At 36.3% G+C, this 19,049-nt stretch overlaps 1 protein-coding gene across 2 annotated transcripts; it reads right to left on the bottom strand.

Annotated features, from left to right (window-relative positions):
* Positions 1-1,014: 1,014 nt before the first annotated feature.
* chrdl2 (chordin-like 2) lies at positions 1,015-17,419 on the bottom strand. 2 transcript variants are annotated; one of them, XM_053479210.1, is made up of 12 exons: positions 17,253-17,419; positions 16,824-16,927; positions 16,552-16,645; positions 14,517-14,662; positions 14,125-14,218; positions 13,187-13,242; positions 8,933-9,101; positions 7,565-7,753; positions 7,268-7,444; positions 5,927-6,019; positions 4,195-4,277; positions 1,015-1,097 (listed from the first exon to the last, which is right to left on the bottom strand). In XM_053479210.1, exons 1-12 carry the CDS (start codon positions 17,335-17,337, stop codon positions 1,056-1,058), a joined length of 1,332 nt encoding a protein of 443 aa, XP_053335185.1. In that variant the 5' UTR covers positions 17,338-17,419; the 3' UTR covers positions 1,015-1,055. The 2 variants fall into 2 exon arrangements, with proteins under 2 accessions (XP_053335185.1, XP_053335184.1); XM_053479209.1 differs by lacking the exon at positions 1,015-1,097 and having other exon boundaries at positions 3,679-4,277.
* Between the last annotated feature and the right edge of the window lie 1,630 nt (positions 17,420-19,049).

Raw genomic sequence — 19,049 nt, 5'->3', positions numbered from 1 at the left:
TAAGTTCCTTGTCCTTGATGTCTGTGAGGCACTACAGTAATCATTACTTTAGAGCCAAAATATTTACATGCGTATTGAGCAGCATACAATTTTATATTATATTTATTTTATAATATATATATATATATATATATATATATATATACATATATATACACACACACACCACACAGAGAGTGGTTCTTATATTCTCAAAAGCATTCTACTTGAAACTTTTGATGAAATACTGTTTCATACCATATAGAAATATTACATATTACAGTATTTCCTGTAAACATAATATTTTTGCACGTGATTACAAGTTATATCGTGTATAATCACATTTTAAAAAATGTAATTTTGTTCTGCCCTAACATTACACACCAACTTAAGTAAGCAAATGAGCTCATGTGTGAATAATTCATTTGAGAGAATCACATCTGAAAATTAAAACCCCATACCCCACATGTGAAAAATTAGCATATGGAAATAAATGCATTTAAAGGAACTCTTTAAGTATAACATACAGAACATGTAAAACATCTAACAATTAACAAGGTGTGTCTAAAATCCATAAAAATCTTCTTTTTTTTCAGTTAATATACTGTATAGCCATGTACTCTATTCTATGAATCTGACTGCAATTCCGTAAAAAGTCACTCCAGCAATCTTCTCTGGTCAGTCCTAGTAACATTTTATGGATCACGTTCAGCACTGAACAAGTTTGAACAATCTGCAGTAACATTTCTAAAGGGTTTCTACCGGGGTCCTTGACTTTATTCTGAGCTTAATTACTGTGCATGTGATTTCCTCTGCTGTTCCTACTCACAGAAACACCCTAGTAGTAGGATTAGTTATACCTAATTACCCCTAAGTGTGAAAGAGTGTGTTCTTGGTGTTCTCTGAAGGATTGGAGTTCTACCCAGTGTGTACTCCCACCTCTAGAATACGCTTGAGTGCACCTCTGACTCAGAAAGGCAACAACTGAAGATTAATGTTTTAAATATATATATTTTTTTTATCTCTCTTTTTTATTTTCCACCGGTAGGTTTTCTTTCTTCATAGCAACAGAAGCGTCAATATTTTTCGGTCTGCTGCTGCTGCTGAATGTCTTGACACTGGAAAGAAAAAATCCTTCAATTTTTATGGCGTCAAGACACAATAAACAGCTTGTTTGGTGATTTAGTGACTGTGCTGAGCCTGGTGCAGAACAGTAAATATTGTTGAATGGATAATTTATTTCTCTCCTGATGAGCATGCCTGTGATCATTTTGTCTTGCCTGTATGGCGCGGGCTAATCAAGATAACTGAACACTTTTATTTTTGCAGTAATGCTTTAAAACACAGAAGACATTTCCCACAATCAGATTCAAGAGTGCAACTAAAAACCTTTCTCTGTGTACATTTAAGGCTTTAACATGGCTGTAACGTTGGTATTAGGCCTGAGCAGGAACACTCACACAGAGAACTGACCCTTCTGCTTGATTTATACCCACTGACTGCCCCCAGCTGTTCAAATTGCCAGAGCCAAGACTAAGCATGCATAGCGGAATTGGCCAAATGCTATTTAGAGGGAATTCAAAACCAACCTCTGTCTAACGATGAAAGGACCAAGAAGATGCCAAAGATGGCAATGCTTAAAATCAAGTTTGTGCTCCAGCAAGTGTTGAACTCTGTGGGAAATGTGGCACAACGTTCCAAACTCATCAAACCAAATATAAAACAGGTATAAAATGTGTAATGTTAGACCCTTTCTCAGGCTTTAAGGTCTAGACCTTTCATTTTCCCTATATATCACAATCCATTAAACAAACACATTGATGAATGAAGAGATGAATAGGCTAAATTATAATATCAATCGGAAAAACAAGAACCAAAACATCAGGGTTGAACATCACAATACATATCACAAGCTTTTATCAAAGGTATAATAAGAATTAAATAAAGCAAACTAATACAGACATACACAAGGACAGGATAGACAGCAATATGTGAGACCTCAAATTTTGTTAAGTGTTTCACGTCCTCAATGTTCTACTGGCTTCATGCCATGTTTCCTCTACACATCAAACACAGTTAACATAAAAAAACCCACACAACTTACAGTTTTGTCATACTGTATGTTCATTTGTGTAATCTTTAGCAGCACAACAGTGAAAAAAATCTAATAATTACCTGACATGACTTTCACTTACAAGCTACTGTAGATAAAACTAGAAAGGGATCAATTGCAACCTACCGGTGGTACTGTTATGTTCAATTCCACAAAACTCTCACCTTATCTACCTTAGGCTATTTGTTATTGGCAAATTCTTTCTTAAATTGCTGCTAGAACAAATGTGCTGCTATCAGTATCTATTATAATATTAAATAAATATCATCTGTGCACTTTATCCCACACTTCATAATGGTTCTTATTATGAATAATAACCATTAGGAAGGTTTTGTCACTACTGCACTCTTCTCGTTTGCACACATGCATTAGATGTAGTCTTATGTAGGTCTGTGTTGTTTTATGTAACACTATGGTTTTGAAGGAATTTGTTTTATTTTACTGTGTTTTGAACCAGCTGTGCATGTTTACAATGCCACTAAAAGTCATTTGGCTTGAATTGCTGTGGATTTTATGTACAATCAATGAGGGCCTGGGGGTGTTTAGGCCTACTAGCCTATTTATACCAGCCACCCCTTGAGCACAGAGTCCTCCTTTGAGTCACTCTCAAGAGAACAAATTGCCAGAAAGTGCCAGATCCAACAGCCAGCAAAAATAATTCACAGCTTTATTCTGTGACCATTAAGGTCTTCAACTGAGGGGCTTCTGTTGCAAAATATTTTGTCAGGCCTTCAGTGAGAGATGAGCAGTGCTATCTGGCACTATGTGTGAGTCCAGGACAATGACTCATTGTGCTCGGGGAGGGAGGGAAAGTGGGCTTTTGGGGTTCAGAGAAAAGGGAAAGTGGATATTACTCTTTGAACTTCTCCAGTCTGGGTCTGTGGCCAGGCCCAGTTCACTGTGAACAAGCATGGATTATCCTCCACCTGGTGACCCGAACAAGGCCGTCGACAAGAAGCTGACAGGCCACGTCCTCACCAAACCTCGACTTGGCTGCGGAACGGCATCTCCATTAAACTAACAATCCTCTGGGAATTTGTTATTGAAATCGTGTCAGTTGCCTCTGCCGTGAAAATTGCACTGTACTGTGATGTGCCACAACAGGTGGCTGAAAGTCTGCTCACCAAAAAAAAAAAAAAAAAAAAAACTAGATCTGTTATTAACTACATGGTTAATAAGCCATATGTCTTAACAAGGCCTGTCCTGTTCTGTATTCTTGGAAAATTTCTGACCTACATTTATATCAAATTAACAGAGCTCTCTTGTTGCTCCCATGCTGTTAGACTACCACAACCCTTGAAACAACAAACTATAACACTGTAAGACAGGCCAACATTTTAGAAGAGAGCAAGTAAAAGCCACAGATCCTAAAAATCCTGAAGTGCCTTGAATGGTTCATTGTCCAGCCAGAACTGCTTATGTAAGAACACTTGCTTGTGGTCAGAAGTTCTCACATTTATTTCTCTACCAAGGTATAAAATGTTCTGTATATACAGACATAATATTCCTTTCAACCATTCATTATTGCATTAATCTATTTAGTCAAAATAACATTTCTTATTAATTACAATAAATATTAACATTCGTTTTAATATTTAAAATATTTAATGGGTGCTTAACTAATGACAGTAATAAAAATGTGGCCTACATCAACTTTATAAAAGCATCCTGGCCAATAATCTGCTTACAATCCTACTTATATTTCTCTTTAATTACTGTACAAATACAGTGATTGCTTTGTTTGAATCACATCCACAAGTCTTTCGTTAATAAAAAAGTACTATTTCCATACTTCCCCTTTCTTTCTTCAGAACTAAGACATCTGTATGTGTTTACTTTCCCTTCTGTATTTTGACAAGACCACACTATTGACTTCACTCCAGTTCAAGGCCTCTACAAAAGCTACATCTCACATGGGACAGTTCTTCTGCCTGTATTTGTTTTTCCACTAAAACACATTTTGTGTTCTGTTTTTTTGTGTTCTGTTAATAGAAGAGGTGTTGGATGCTGGGCTGATACATTTTTCCAGAGCAGAGAGGACACTCAGAAGACTAAGACGTGCAAAGAATATCCAGCTGATCGGGGTTTAGGTACTTCACTACCTCCTTAATGCCATCTTCACACGTCCTGTTCCTACTAAAGTCTTTGTCCTTGTCTTCTTCCTCTTTAAACTTTCTCCAGGCATCTGATAGAAGCAAATACACACAATAAAATACTAAAATTATATTTTGTGACTGTCTTAAAGAATTGAAAAACAAAAAATATGGAACATGCTTTTATTTGCAAAGACAGAGGATTGTGATGAATTACTGTTACAGTACCACCCTGTAGTTGATTACACTAATTTCCAATAACAGCCTGTCAAGAAATATTTTATTATAGTTATGTAAACTTTTTTTATTGTCATTTATTTATTTTGAATGACAAAAAAACTTCACACACTAATATTTCATTGTGTAGTCTTTTGCTTACAGAATGAATTCACCATGGCATTGTTTTAAAAACCTTATACAACATCATCACATTGATTCTTTTGACCAGACTTGCATACATTTTTTACCAAGATCTTGTATTGATAAAAGAGTAAAAGTACTCTGTAAAGTCTTCAATAGCACCGCCTAAAGACTTTCAATGATGGTCAATTTTGCATAAATGATTCCTCATACTCTCAGAAACACTCTTAGACAATGTGAGCCTAATGAATACTGGTATGGTTATCCTGGCATATGCCTATGTCTTTAGGGATAGCCTGGCCATTCAGTAAATTCAGGTAGTCATCTGACCTCATTTATTACCACCTAACATCACTGAGTCTACACCTGACCACCTAAAGCAACCCCAGATCATAAAACTGCTTTCAGTGGCTTGTAAAGTGGGCAGTATACATGATGAGTGCATCGCTTCATGCACTTGTTACCCTGACATGCCCACTGGTCTGAAATAGTGTCAATCTGGACTCTTCAAACCGTATGACCCTTTTCCATTGCTCCAAAATCTTTATGCACCCTGGAACTTTTTTTCCGATTAGTCTCATAAATAAGTGGTTTTCTTCTGGTTGCAGCTGTTTAGTCCCTTTAGGTAAACCTATGCAAATTGTAGCCTCCATTTAATTTTCTTAGCTGGCCAGAGTGGCAACTGGTGTGGCTTCTGCTGCTGTAGCCCTTTAAGGTGTGACGTGTTAAGCATTCACAGATGCTCTTCAGCATACCTCAGCTGTAACGATCTGTCACTTGAGTTACTCTTGCCTTTCTATCAGCTCAAACCAGTCTGGCCATTCTCCTCTGATCCCTGGCATCAACAAGACATTTTCACCCCAAAGAACCGCCGCTCACTGAATATTAATTTTTTCCAGACAATTTTCTGTAAGCCATAGGGATGATTGTGCGTGAAAATTCCAGTAGATTAGCAGCGTCAGAAATACTTGTGGCAGCAGCAACCATGCCACATTCAAAGTCATTTCAGCGGATTTTCTTCACTATGTCTGCAGTACATGCATAAATTGCTGCCATGTGATTGGCTGATTAGATATTTGTGTTAACAAGCATTTGAATAAGTGTATCTAATGAATAGGCCAGTGAGTGTATATTGAATGTTATGGAAATGTGTTTCTTTTATCAACAAGCCCTCCTAAAAAACATAAATGGACAGCATTATAAATAAATTTAACAAAAATCTTTCCAAAAAAGCCCCTTTGACAGAACTATTGTCTTTGTACATGCATATTGTACATGCAGTTTCTCTATAGGCACTTAAATGATTTTTCTTGTAAACAGTTTCTTCTATCACACCTTTTACAGCATTAATATTATGAAAGAATAATGTATGAAAACTCACCTTCATCTAATGTAGTCAGGAGAATATAATTCTCTGGATGCTCCATAAGGTCCTTCTTTTGAACATCACCAGTTTCCATCAAATGCAATGCACCTAGATATATCAAACGACCATTACCCCCAATGTAGCTTCTAGTTGTTAATGTAGTTTCTAATTTATGACTATTAAAGGAATAGTTCATTGAAAAATCAAATTTACACTGTAATGAGGGGGCACCACCGAATATGTTGTTAAGTGTGGAGGCACACCGAAGGAATTAGAGAGGAGCGTTGGGACGAGGGGTTATAATATTTACTTTGGCGGGGATTAATCAGTTAGAGTTAGGGTTAGGGTTTTTCACAGTGCTAAGAAAATGGCGCTTCTATGCCGCTTTGTAACTTAACTAAAGAAAGAGGAGTGGCTACAGGGATATATTTTTTTGTCTTTCTGGCCTCTTTTCAGTTTTCTATTTTCTTTATCTTTTTACTATTTTATTCAGTTTTCTCTTTTTTTTATCTGTATAGTATACCCGACCTGGTGCTCTCTAAACACTGGAGAGGTGTAGTGCGTTTGCTCTGCTGGGCAACATGGCGGGATTACCCTGCCTGCCTATAAATCTGTGTAGTAGACCGCCTTCGTGCAGGCGGCCGTGTTACAGTACACAATATAACTCTCTAGTTGACTACCCATGTAAGACATTTGTAATATATTTATCTAATTCTTTATTGCAATATAACTCAAAGAGTTATGTAGCTAACCAGTAACATAAATAAATCAATGGCCTTGTTTACATTTAGTCTTGATTTTACATCACTTTATATATCTAAATGAAAACTATTTACATAATAATTGGTAGTAAATGGCCCAAAGGTCTGAGATGATTATTACTTTATAAATATAAAAATATATCCAGTGCACAATTACCACCAAAATCCCTGAGCAGGTAATGAACATGCTCCATTACTATTGGTGTCTTTACAAATGCTAGAAATATCAAAAAGGGAGGGAATTGTTGGGTGCCGTAAGTGTCTTATTATTAATAGATGTTTTCAAATCACAAAGTTTAATAATCTTCTGAAAAAAAGACTGTAGTATTTTTAGTAGAATGATCGACTATATGCTGTTGTATTAAGAACATAATTGTTCAAAAACACTATACAATTTAGTATATAGTAGTATATATATCGCACAGTGGATCATATCACACATAATCAGTCTGCTTCCATAAAAAAATGGAATATATATACTGTATATATATATATATATATATATATATATATATATATAGTATTTTTTTTTTATGGAAGCATTCTGATCCACTGTGCGAGAAGGCATGGTAAATGTTCAAAATCTTTACTTTACCATCGACTGTTTTCCATACTTGCACCTCAACCTCAGTGGCTCCTTGTCTCTCAATGGCAATTTTTCGCACTGTGTCCTCCATATGAGCAGTAGATGAAGATTCAACTTTATACACCAAAAGGTTGTTATTGTCCTGTCCTAGATAACATTCTGTCCTGTTGTTCTCATTCTTACTCTCTGTCAAATAAAAAAGGAAAAATGCTAAGAAATGTCAATATCTTAAACACATAGACAAATACTGTTCGATTTATCATGAAAGTGGTAGTTGTGCAATAAACCAAAAGTGCGTTGTGCTACCTGGGCAAATTTTACAGCATTTTCCATCTATCTTCATGGGGTGTTTGCATGGGTATTGGTTGGGGCAGGTTAAGCGTCTGCACTCCTGAAGGCCATCTCTGCAGGTGCACAGGATGCACTCCAGAACTTTCCCCAGCACAGGGTGCCACACGTCACCATGGGAGTAGGTCTTCCCACTGTACGTGCAAGCTTAGACAAACAACTGTGAGAAACTCTTGGCTCTAAAAATGTTTTGACTGCATTATGCATTTTTCTGACAGCATCCAAATTTTTTGTCACTTAAAGTGTAACAGAAAAGAATGCAATTTTAGCTAACTTAATGCAGGTATTTATGGAGGACAAAACTTTAACGTTTGTTTATAACAAAAACAGTTTCTTCCTCTGTCATCAGTGGATAATATCACATGAATACTGCAAATTTGTGCCTAAGGGCTGGTACTGTAATTACTGTAGAAATCATTGTCGTGCATACATCCCAAGATGATTATTGTGCAGTTATTGGCTCTAAAATTTCATCAAGAAAAAGATTATAATATAAAAGATTATAATATAAATAATCAGTGTTGTAAAGTAACTAATTACATTACAAAATTACTGTCTTTAAAAAGTAATCAGTTACATTACAGCGTTACTTTCTGATAACAGTAACTAGTTAGAGTACTTTTCCATTGCAGAAAATGAAAACTCCTTTGTGATTCCTCAAGCATGTTGTTTTAGCCAAGACCTTTATAATTATTCTACCATCATCACTTAGCGAAGCCTACAGTATAATCTGTTAACTACTAATACCCCTATCTCACCTATGTGGTTTCGTGCGGTGGCCATAAGTATGGTTCATCATGATTTACTGCAAGATGGATGAAAGCAGAAACCGAACTGTGATTCGGTTTCCATCTTTCCACGCGTCAGCCCTCGCATAGTCAAACTCGCATACAGTAGGTGAGATAGGGGTATAACAGCAGAAATAACAGAGGGACAGAACTTTCACACACACAATAACGGATTGGGAGTGACTGCTGTCTGGCTCACGGATTACATAAATTGTAGAAATAACGGATTACATTTTTGAAAAAAATAACTAAATAACTGAGTACTTAAATGGCGGACCTAACACATTAGATTACTCGTTACATCAAAAAAGTAATCCAAGTACTCTAACACTGTAAATAATATACAATTTCTAAATAGAAATTTCTCACATGAAAATCAGCTAGGCCTCACATATACTGTAGTTTAATCATATTATTTCTCCCATCACCATTACCTGGCTAAGAGACCATACCCACATTTCCAAAAAGAACCTCAAAGGCACACCAACTGTTTTCTGTGATCCAGACCCTACTCACGAATTCAGCTTGTTAAGCTTACCTCTCTGGTGTTTGCGCTGTAAGAGGATCTTCACTGTGGTATCAGCCGCTCCTTTAAGGTGCAGTGTTTGTAGGTTAAGGCCTCTTGGTGAGCCTCGAAGTACTGCCGGTGTGACACGCGTGGCCCGGTTCTTCACCTGCTCTCCACTGCACTGATCCACAGAATGCCTCTTAAGGTTAAGGAGGAACAAAAAAGATGTTGGGTCTTCGTAAATGACTCAGCGCCAAATGCAACTTTCTAACAGAGTCTCCACATCATAGGACAGCTAACTTTAACTAAATTAAATGGGCTTAAAAACATTTAAAAGAGCATTTTTTTAATGTCCTGGTGACATGACATTTAAACTTTTAATCAAAAGTGTTGAACAAATTGAGTATTTACACCACTGGATCGCTTAATAGTATTCTTTTTTTATTTATGGTTGTTTCTGCTTTCATCCCTTCATCTCTTTCATTTACAATTATTTAGTACTAATACTGCAGAATTTTTCAATCTTATTCACAAAGGTGCAGTAGGGCTGCAGGTTTTCGATATAGCCCTATTCGACGGTTCCTTGATAGTTAATTATACAACAGTTAGTTCCAACTGTGAAATCTGGAATTGGATGAGAGACAAACCACAAGTGGTGATAATGGATGATAACACCACCTCAGTGTTTAACCAGGTGTTTGACAATCGTTAATTATACTGACTGTTGGTCGCAGCTTGTGTAAAAGTACACCATTCTGAGGAGAGAGCAACTGCCTGCTAAAACCACATTTAAAAGCAGTCACAGAAGCGCTTTCGCATCGGATAACTTTATATCATCTTTAAAAAACACTTTGACTCCCACTTCATAATTGCTTCTAAGTTGTTTTGATGTGCCCTTTTGATGTTTAGAACTTCTGATAAGGCCTCTTATCATTGTTTCACTGTATTTCTGTACTTATCGCCTGTTTTATATTGCATTTATTGCATATTTTCCTGCAGATGTATTGCATTTATTCTGGGTTAGTTCACTGTTTAATAGGGTTGTGTCGGTACACAAAGCCATGGTTCAGTATGCGGACAGTGAAGTGAAAAAAAAACATGAATTTTTTTTTTTCCGAAACCTTTATGTATAGTATGTTTCTGTATAGTTTATGTACAGCTATAGCAAATAGTTCAATGGTTAATTTCAATAAAGTTACATTTGTTCCTGGTGTTGGCACTGTTAATATCTATGCACAACTTGAACCCGTCTTCTTGAAAGAATAAATATGGAGCATGTCATTTGTGCCATGAAATGCACATCACATCAACATGGCTGTGCACAGCATCCAAAATACCTTTGAATAAGATATTTATTTATATGCAAGTATTAGCTTAACTGTAGATTAAATCAGCATATAGGCATATAATATATCTCAATAACTTAGAATATTGACATTTTTTTGGTCATTTAATTCAGAAAGTTAAACGTATCTTTAGGATTTTTTTACATGTTAAGTGAAATATTTTAAACTCCTTTCCAGTATCTCAAAATGTTTTAATATCTCCCAAAATCAAAAAAGGATTGACAATACAGACATTTACAACTTATATCATTATGCACTCACTTGGGGCCTTTTTTAGCACGAATTATTACCAATGCAGCATCGTATGGAGGCTATTAGCCTGTGGCAATGCTGAGGCATTAGACCAGGTAACTTTGATAGCAACCTTCTTGTCTGTATTATTAGGTCGGGTCTGGTAGGATCTTCCTCTTTCCTATGTTGTTCAAATCAAGTAAGTTGGCTGGCCAATCAAGTCCTAAATTATTTAGGGTTTTGTACAAAAAGCAGTTGCTAATATGGCGTTGTTACCTATATAACCAGTATGTACTAAAAATCGAATCAGAATGCAGATTTCAGTGCCTAACTTTGATGCCACCTTAATGCCTTAGCGATTGATTGAAATATTTGTCCTGGTTTTGTGTGAAGTATTATCTGCCCCGTCACTGCACATGCAAAATAATTTCCAGACTGAGATAATGCATGTAAATCCAAGTTGGAAAGCTCTAATAATAACAAATCCAATTAATGTTGTTTTCCATGCTGTTTTCACATTCCAACTTTAAAGCACGACCATCCGTGTGAAATGCAGGTTGTACATGCAGTACAACCTTAATTACCAAATGTGATGCAACATCTGAAGAGAACTTTGGACTACTGAGCATCAGTCCAGTACTTTTCCTCCTTAGACTAGGCAAGGTGTTTCTGATGTTTTCTCTGATTCAGGAGTGGCTCAATACTAGGAATGCAACAGTTCTAGCCCATTTCCTGAAGATGTCTGTGCTTGGTGGTTCTTGATGCACTGACTCCAGCCTCACTTCACTCCTTCTAAATCTCTTAAGCTCTTGAATTGGTTTTGCTTGACAATCTTCTTAAAGCTGCAGCTGTTGTTTGTGCACCTTTTTCTACCACACTTTCCCCTTCCAGTTAACTATGCTTTGCTGCACTCTGTAAACAGCCAGTCCTTTTAGAAATGATCTTCCATGGCTTAACCTCCTTGTGGTGATCGTCTTCTGGGCAACTGTCAAGTCATCAGTCTTGGGGTAATGTGCACTGTAGACCCGGAGATACACTGTATTTATTCTGTACTAGCATTAGTACCTATGGTTGACGCGAAAAGAGTTTGTAGAAATAGTTTAAATGTTAAAGCCTAAGTTAAACTGATCAGCGAAACATTCATATGTCCAATCATCATTTAAGATTCTGTTGTCATAGAGCACTTGCGTTTTTTTTAAGTAAGCCATGCTGTCTAGTGTTCGTTAGTGTTTTGAGAGAATGGAAAACTGCTTTGGGTGCATTACAGTCAGTCGTTAATTACACACATGTACAATGTAGAATTCCATGAAAAAAACAATCAACAGCCATCAACGCGATTAACTATTGCGTTGATGGCTGTTGAGTGATGCGTATAGCCACACCCAGCTTGAGGGAAAAAGTGCTACTGTATAGGATGCTGTAATGTAATCTGGCACATAACTGCTCATAGAGTTCCTTCTACTCAACATTTTGATTTGATTTATTAGCTTCATTCATTTATTTGGCAGGTATAACTTCAAGCAAATAACGAAGGACTGGAGGATTTAAAAAAAAAATCATGATATTGATTTTTTTTTTTTAGGTTCACTGTATTTTACAGGTAGTATCACGGGGATGTTAAAGTGTCAAGAAGTTCAGTGATCTCGTGTGTGGAAGCCTGATGACGGGCTTAAGAGAGGAGGTTATGGAGAGGCGCTTGTGCAGACTGAACTAGTGGTGTTGTCTTGAACACAAAACAAATATATTTCAACACAAAAAGTCCATTATCTCTCTGACACAGGGTTCTCTTTGTTTTCAACACAAACTGCTTGTCTTTATTTGACTTTATTTTGCCTATGTCTTTTATTTTCAATAATCTTTCTCTTTAGTTTTTTCTCTCTTGCATTTCCATGCAATTATTTCTGTTCTGTACACACTGGTCTCTCTTTTTTTCTTTTACAACTCGCTCTATACCTGGTGCTGCCTAAATGACTGCACGTTGGGTGCTGAGGCTGAAAGGCTTTTATAGACATGCCCAAGTGCCATGCATCGCCTCTGATTTCCTTCATGACAGCGGTGTCTAGCCAGCACAGTTGCAGATTACCAAGGATCCGTCTATTCGGAACTCGGCAATATAGTTGCCTGCGGATTTGCCTCTCAGGAGACCCGCAGTGTTACACTGTATTCGTTTGTTTAATCTAAAACACTAACTATAAATCACTAATCCAAGTCTATCCTGCCTATCCTGGCTTATCCTGGTGCCATCATGGACTCCATGTTAACTTCTTCTGTTATGTTCAATTTCTAGCTGCCAAACAGAGTGTGCCAGCATAAAATTTCTGTTATCTGTTATGACCCAAAGGAGGATGGGTTCCCTGTTGAGTCAGGGTCCTCTCATGGTTTTTCCTTGCCACGATCGCCGTTGCCCTTGGCTTGCTTATCATGGATCTAATCACTATGATCTATACACATTATTACTTGCTTATACACATTTCCATAATTGTCTTTTCATTTTATAAAGCTGCTTAAAGACAATGACCATTGTTAAAAGCGCTATATGAATAAAATTAAAATTGAATTGAATTGGGAAATTGTACGGCAGTGCAGTAGGCTTTTGCGGAGCTACTGTAATTAAGAGCTTTTTTTTCAGTTACCCATTTCACACATATTACACTGTAAATATTTTATAAGTAATGACGCACTACAAGTAAATAATAGGAATACATACTACTCCACGGTTCAGTTGCTGTCCTTCATCATCATATGAATTGCCAGGTGGACCCTCTATTCAATTTAGAGAAACAAGAGTTACATTGCTTCCTTAAATCTACTGAAAAAAACTAAAAGTAATAATAAGCCAAATTTAAAGAACATCAATAACAAAGTCATAAAAAAAATAAAAAAAAATAAAAGGTGTTTACCACTTACATAAAGTCGTTCAGGACATTTATAACACAGTACTTATTCTCCAGCCTAACTGGTTAGGAGGTATTAAGTAATTGAACTTTCTACAGCAGCAACTCTGTTAATGTGCTTGTTTAAATATATAATCGTTTTCATAGTAACAACTTACGAATTGTATAATTTAAAGCTAATAAAAACACTTTATTTATTTATTTTACAAAGATGTGCTGTTATGTAATAAAGAAACCATTTTCACAGCATCAAGAGACTTTTTCATTAATGAAAGCAGTCTCCAGTGTCTGCCGAGAGCCTTTTCACACATACATTTAATAATTTTCTGGCTTTTCAGAAACATGACGAGCATTATTAACTTAATTAAAGAAGGTAATAAGAACTGTTTATAGATGCTTTAATGTAAGTGATAAAAACTAACCTGTTCTGTGACAATTCCATAACTTTTAATGTAATTATAAATGGATAAAACTTGTTATACGTTGCTCCTTAATATGTGTCATTTTTTGGCTTATTTCTGAAGTATAAGCGAAATAAAACTTTTTGGGACATGCTGTTATAGACAAATAATCAATTTTGGTGTGGTCATAGTGACTCCACTTTGCACCAGGCTGCATCACCACAACCTGTCAATCCCTACAACCGCATGTCCAGCAAGTGTTTCATTCCCTATATCATTTATTACAATAAATATATTTTATATATGATACATATTAAAAAGTGCTGCATGAGCACATGTAAAATTATCACCTTTGCAAACAAAGCAGCATGTATCTGGAACAGAGACCGGTGAAGAGCATGTGATGGGCTGACAGGTTTTCAGGGCACAAAAAATATTGCCACCCTTAGAGGCCAAGAAAGAAAACAGAGACAGGTCACAATATAGACAAACTAATGCAAACTGACTTAATCCTCTATTTACCACCTTACATTCTGACATTAGTATTATAAATCAGTTCTGGGGACACAGCTGTTGGGAGAAAAAAATGACATTCTAACAAGCAAAACTCTTTGGTTCAATACTGCAATTCAACAAAGTCTACAATTATATTACTGTTTATATAGTAATAAAGTCAAAGTCTGTGTTTTATGTATATGAAATCAATGTAGAAAAAAGCATTGTTAAACATGCAATTACTCACAGAACATGTGCACATAACGCACTGGTTGGACTGTCGGGATGGGAACAGATCATGATTAGTGAATGTCTCGCCCATTTGATATGTGGTTCCATTGTAGCGACAGGTTTTAACAGGAGCTCTTAACCCTGCAGGGTACCTCTGCTCATCTGTGCAAGAATATAGCAATATGTATATAATATTAATTGCCCGGAGCATAAAAAAAATAAATAAAAAAAACATACATACATAAAGTTTAAAAAAGACATACAAAAAGCTGTACTGCCTGGCCAAAAGAGTCACTGTTTCAGAAGGATCAAACTATCGTTAGAACTATAACCATTAAGGGAAAAATAAACTAAGGACATTTGAAATTTGCGCCAGAAATGTGGTTGGAAAAGAATTATGAATGGCGATCACTTAAATGCTTAGTGAGGTGCATAATAAAAAAAAACAGTACAAGTCACTTACAGGATTGGGACTAAACTGTGTGGTCATTAGAAAACCACTTCTTAGGGAGGCTAATTAGAAAAAAATGGACTTTGGAGGAATGGAAAATGGTCATGTGGTCTGATGAGTCTAGGCTGTTCAGAACTATAAGTGTTAGGGAGAGAGGGGAAATGCACAAAGTGATGCACACATCACACAAAATGTCTACTGTCTGAGCCTCTGGAGGCACATCTATGATCTGAGGTTGCTTCAGTTGGTCAGGTCTAGAGTCAGTAATGGTATTCGGCAAGAAAATAAAGTCAGCTTTTTATCCATTTATCTCATTTATTGACTTATTTATCCATCCATCTATAAATAAAAAATATGCAGAATACTTTGTTGCTTGTTGCTCACTAATTTCAGCTGTGATAATTAGTTCAGAGTGTCAGCATTTGAACACAGTGCTAACCTCAAAGCATTCCATGCATTATAATCATGTAAGTGTAACTAGGCACTATTGCGATAGGAACCATAAAATGATAGAGCCAGCTAAGATGAGGTGTCTTATAATACTAACCATGCCCCATGAATATTAAAGGAATTTAAACAACTCCAATAAAAATCGAAATGGCGTCTAGCTGCACACACTTTCAAACAAGTCTCCCTGGTGATCCAAGCAGAATTGCTGAAAACAATTCATAGATAAATTTACATAGATACATATTTTATTAGTGTGCATATCTATCTGTCTCTCTTTATATACACTACCGCTAAAAAAAATTGCGAATATCTTTATTTTGTTTAATGAGTTATTTTCCACATTCTACAACAAAACTGGGGATTTCAAAACTTTAAAAATAACGTATATGGAATTAGGCAATTACGTAACAACAACAACTGTCAGTTGTTATTTTAAGACACGAAGGTCAGCCTTTTATGCAAGAACAGTATTTTCAAGTGCATTTGCAAAACCTATCAAGCACTAGGATGAAACTGGCTCTTATGAAGACCTTCCCAGGAGGGCAAGACAGAAAACAATTACGTCTGCTGCAGAAGAGAAGTTCATTTAGAGTTACCAGCCTCAAAAAGCACCAATTAACAAACAGCACCTCAGATTAGAGCCATTATAAAGGCTTTACAGATCATGAGTAGCAGATACATCTCAACAGTAACTGTTTAAAGGAGATTACTGCATATGCCTTTACAATGTAAAAAGATATGAAAATCTGGGACGACCATGAGAAAGTGATCCAAACATTTAAACGGTAGTGTATGTTTATAAATAGTTAACCAGTTAATGAATGGATGGATGTACAGATAATATACAACCACAGAGACAGACATTAGCCAGAAGTACAGCAAAAGTTATGGAGGACTCTTAATTTTTATTAGTAATCTGATTACAACTTTAAAATTTCCACTTGTTTTTTCATTTTGGTCTTGTTTCACACATCTATTTAAAGATAAGCATATCAATAATTTATTCTGTCTGTCGTGTTTAAATAGTTAACCATTCAATGGATAAAAAAATAAAAATAAACACATATTTATTTATTGCTACAAGGTGTTCGACACATCTTCTGATATGGGGAGAAAGTTTTTAGCAAAGTATTTAGACACTAGTGTGTACCTGCACAGCGTGGGCAGCATTGCTGTGAATCGGTCACTGGATTGTCACAGCGCAGAGTCGGACATTTGATGGGGTTACATTTCACATGACCAGACTTGGAAGGGCAAGAGATGCATAAGCGTCAGACACAAAGAATAAGGAGACAAATGTAATAATCTAATTATTGCTTACACACACATGCACACACACACACACACACACACATATATATATATATTTTTTTATTATTATTTTTTTTTTTCACTGTAAGTAATCATGAGTACAGTACATACTTCAGTGCAAGCACAGCGCATGCAGAACATGAACCCAAAGGGCTCTAGATAGGGATGCCAGCTGTCTCCTGGGCTGTAGGTCTTCTCCTTAAACGTGCAAAAAACTACACACATGAGAACAAACAATAAGCTCAGATATAACACTGCAATTTACCTCTTTAGAGTCATTACTGAGGATTACAATCCACCCCATAACTAATGATAATCATAACCATCATTTATTCCTAAAGTGCGCCTTTTCCAGTCTGAGCAGGTGACGAAAAAAAAGGGCTTTCCGAGAGAATTTCCGATATACATACAGCGAAACACCCGAATCATGACGGTCTGAAATTTAACACCAGCTCTGATGTTATACAAGTAGCCCACAGAGAGTAACATCTAAACATTCCCCCTGATGTTACTGTAGTTAAGCAATCGTCTGACACTTACTTTTTCTGCTTTGTGCTGCTTCTGTCTCACACCACACAACCCAGCGCATAGCGGCTAAAATAAAAACCTGCTTCGGGTATAGCATTCTGCTCTTCTTTATCGCAAATAATTCCACTCAACAGATATCCTTAACTTTTTTTCCTCTACACTTAGTAACTGCGACAGCACCTGGAGAGACTGCTGCAGTCCGACAACGCTCACGGGGTTTATAGCGAAGCGCCACCTACAGGACAGCAGGCCATTTTACACAAGTACAGGGTTTAAAACTACGCAAAAAAATGTGCATTTACACATATTGTGACTGTTATTTATTCGTTTAAAAACTGCGAAGTAATACATCAATCAAATATGCAATGGAGTACATTGATTACAGTCACATCACACATCATAATAATTGCAAATGTGATCTCAGATGTGACTGTGGCATAGCTGGTGGTGCCAGCTGGCAAGCTGTTTTTGTTTCACCTCCTGATATGTCAGAATGTATGATGGTACCTAGGATTTATACAGAATGGGGGGAGGCAGGGTAGACACGCTCAGTGAGCAGCAGTTCTATGGGTGGAACACACCCTATTGATGATAAAGGTCACAGAATGCCCAGACTGCATCAAATTGACAGAAAGCTTATGGTATTGCAAATGACATTTCTTTACAACCTAGGTGAGCATCTTAAAAAAAATTTCAGTGATGTTGTATCCAATCCACTTCAGGGTTCAGGAAAGCATTTTAGAATGCATCTTAAATCGATGGAGGAAAGCATTTGGTTTCAAACTCTTGAAAGTGGGTGTTTTTTTTTTGTTTTTTTTTGTTTTTTACAAAAGGTTGTAAATAACTTCTAAATAAGATTTGGGCTACTAAATACTTTTAGAATTCACATAATTAGTTTAGTTTCACCTGTGTGCAATGATGTCAGTATAAATACACCTGTTCTAAAAGGCCCCTGAGTCAGCAACACAAGCAACATGAACGTAAAGGAGTTTTCCAAACAGATAATAGACAAAGTTTTGGAAAAGTATAGATCAGGGTTAAACATCATAAACGCCAAAGCCAAACTTTGAACATCCTGTGGAACAGCATTACATTTATTAAAGCAAAATAGAAAGAATATGTAGTGGAAAACGTATGACTATAAACCTGACAAGGAGGCCGCCCACCAAAACTGACAGACCAGGCAAGGAATGCACAAATCAGAGATTCAACAAAAACACCCAAGGTTAACACTTGGGAAGGGTCAAAGATCAAAAACAAGGATGGAGATATCTGTCCAACTCTAGATTTAACTTTATTGCCATCATGAGAAACGCTATGTGTGGTGCAAACCCGACACTCTGACAGTGAAGCCTGGTGGTGGAAGCATCATACTACAGAGATGCTTTTCATTAGCAGGAAATGGAATTTTAAGGATTTATGAAAGATTTATAACAATAAATACATGGCAACTCCTGAAGTTTTGTTTTTCTTTCTTTTACAAGAGGGGGTTGGATAGAGTATACACATTTGCACACTCAGTTTCTCTTTTCTTTTTTTGAGCTTAAATGATAATTTGTGCCAAATTAAAAATACATTCTACCTTCACTGATTTTTAAAATATATTGCACTTTTAATCCATTTAAATTCCAGGTTGTAATCCAAGTGGGGGAAAAAACATAAAAACCACCACAAAAACTCAAATCACTCAAAAAATGTCAAATGTCTTCAAATAAAATAAAAAATATAAAAAAAATTCAATACTAGCCAAAAGTAGACTTTATGTCTTTATGTCTTTGAACAAAAGTCTATGTCTAGACTTTATGTCTT

Source organism: Clarias gariepinus, chromosome 19 (assembly GCF_024256425.1).
Source record: "Clarias gariepinus isolate MV-2021 ecotype Netherlands chromosome 19, CGAR_prim_01v2, whole genome shotgun sequence".
In the NCBI taxonomy this organism is placed as follows: domain Eukaryota; kingdom Metazoa; phylum Chordata; class Actinopteri; order Siluriformes; family Clariidae; genus Clarias; species Clarias gariepinus.
Note: the sequence above shows the minus strand (reverse complement) of the source record. Positions and strands in the feature narration are given on the sequence as shown.

Excerpts from the sequence above, each read along its gene's own strand:
- chrdl2 (XM_053479209.1), bottom strand. The coding sequence starts at position 17,337 with ATGCTATACCCGAAGCAGGTTTTTATTTTAGCCGCTATGCGCTGGGTT. Across the intron at positions 9,102-13,186 it reads AGCAACTGAACCGTGGAGTA|AGGCATTCTGTGGATCAGTG; the intron begins GTATGTATTCCT and ends CTTAACCTTAAG. Across the intron at positions 4,278-5,926 it reads CCTGACTACATTAGATGAAG|ATGCCTGGAGAAAGTTTAAA; the intron begins GTGAGTTTTCAT and ends TGCTTCTATCAG.